This window comes from Habropoda laboriosa, unplaced genomic scaffold (genome assembly GCF_001263275.1).
Source record: "Habropoda laboriosa isolate 0110345459 unplaced genomic scaffold, ASM126327v1 scaffold128, whole genome shotgun sequence".
NCBI lineage: Eukaryota > Metazoa > Arthropoda > Insecta > Hymenoptera > Apidae > Habropoda > Habropoda laboriosa.
In genome coordinates this window covers 746,008-746,811 of record NW_017100281.1, presented here as the reverse complement: position 1 = coordinate 746,811, position 804 = coordinate 746,008, and the positions used below count along the sequence as shown (strand labels likewise).

Sequence of the window (804 nt, the reverse complement as noted above, 5' to 3'; positions counted from 1 at the left end):
AATTACAAATAAAATAATTTTTGTATATTATTTGTTTTTAGTGAATAGAGGACTCAAGAGGAATAACAAACAATCACTGAAAATTCATACTGTTTTCGATAAAATAAAGAATTTCAATAAATTATAAATACATATTAGCAAAATTATGGAGGTTTGAAATTCGACAAATTTTTTAGTCCTGTTAAATAATCCAAAACTTTTTGTGTATGAAGTCTATTATATATTTATATATAGTGGTAAGCAAAAGTATTGGCACACCCTTAAAAACAGAATAACTTTTTTAAAATAGAACCAAACAACAACTTTGAGCTTTTTTGAGAAGTTAGAAAATTTCATTGAATTCGGTTGATGTAGAAACAAGCGGCAGGCATCGAAAAATATAAGAATCCTTAGATCTATTACAGTTATGGCCCGAAAGTTATGAAAAATTTCAATTTTTACCATTTCTAACCGTTTGTAGCTCATAGCAACAATAATCGATTTTGATGAAATTTTCAGCATGTATAAAAATTTCAAATGTTTTAATAAATTTTAGATAAAAAGAAGTAAAATTAAAAAAAGTTATATTATTATATTATAAACTGTCAAGCCGTGAACTCTAGTCCAAAGAACCACGTCGAATAAGGATAATATAGGCATAGGAATAACGTATAACTAGGCGTAGGAATAGCGGAAATAGTAGGGGCAATGTGAAAGGATTTACTGTATTCTTAAAATAGTATTTTATTAATGACAAGTATGATGCACTATGCCAAATATAAAATATTTTTGTTCTTTTACTTTTTGTTAATTAATAAAACAAAA

The 804-nt window shown here is 25.9% G+C and overlaps 1 protein-coding gene across 1 annotated transcript in view; it reads left to right on the top strand.

The window, feature by feature from the left end:
• The window catches only part of LOC108573610 (tigger transposable element-derived protein 2-like), a 1,735-nt gene extending 1,608 nt beyond the window's left edge, over positions 1 to 127 (top strand). Inside the window, exon 2 of the mRNA XM_017936074.1 lies at positions 42 to 127. Within this exon, the coding sequence (XP_017791563.1) occupies positions 42 to 127 (86 nt within the window). The remainder of the gene's footprint in view (positions 1 to 41) is intronic.
• The last annotated feature ends 677 nt before the right edge of the window (positions 128 to 804 follow it).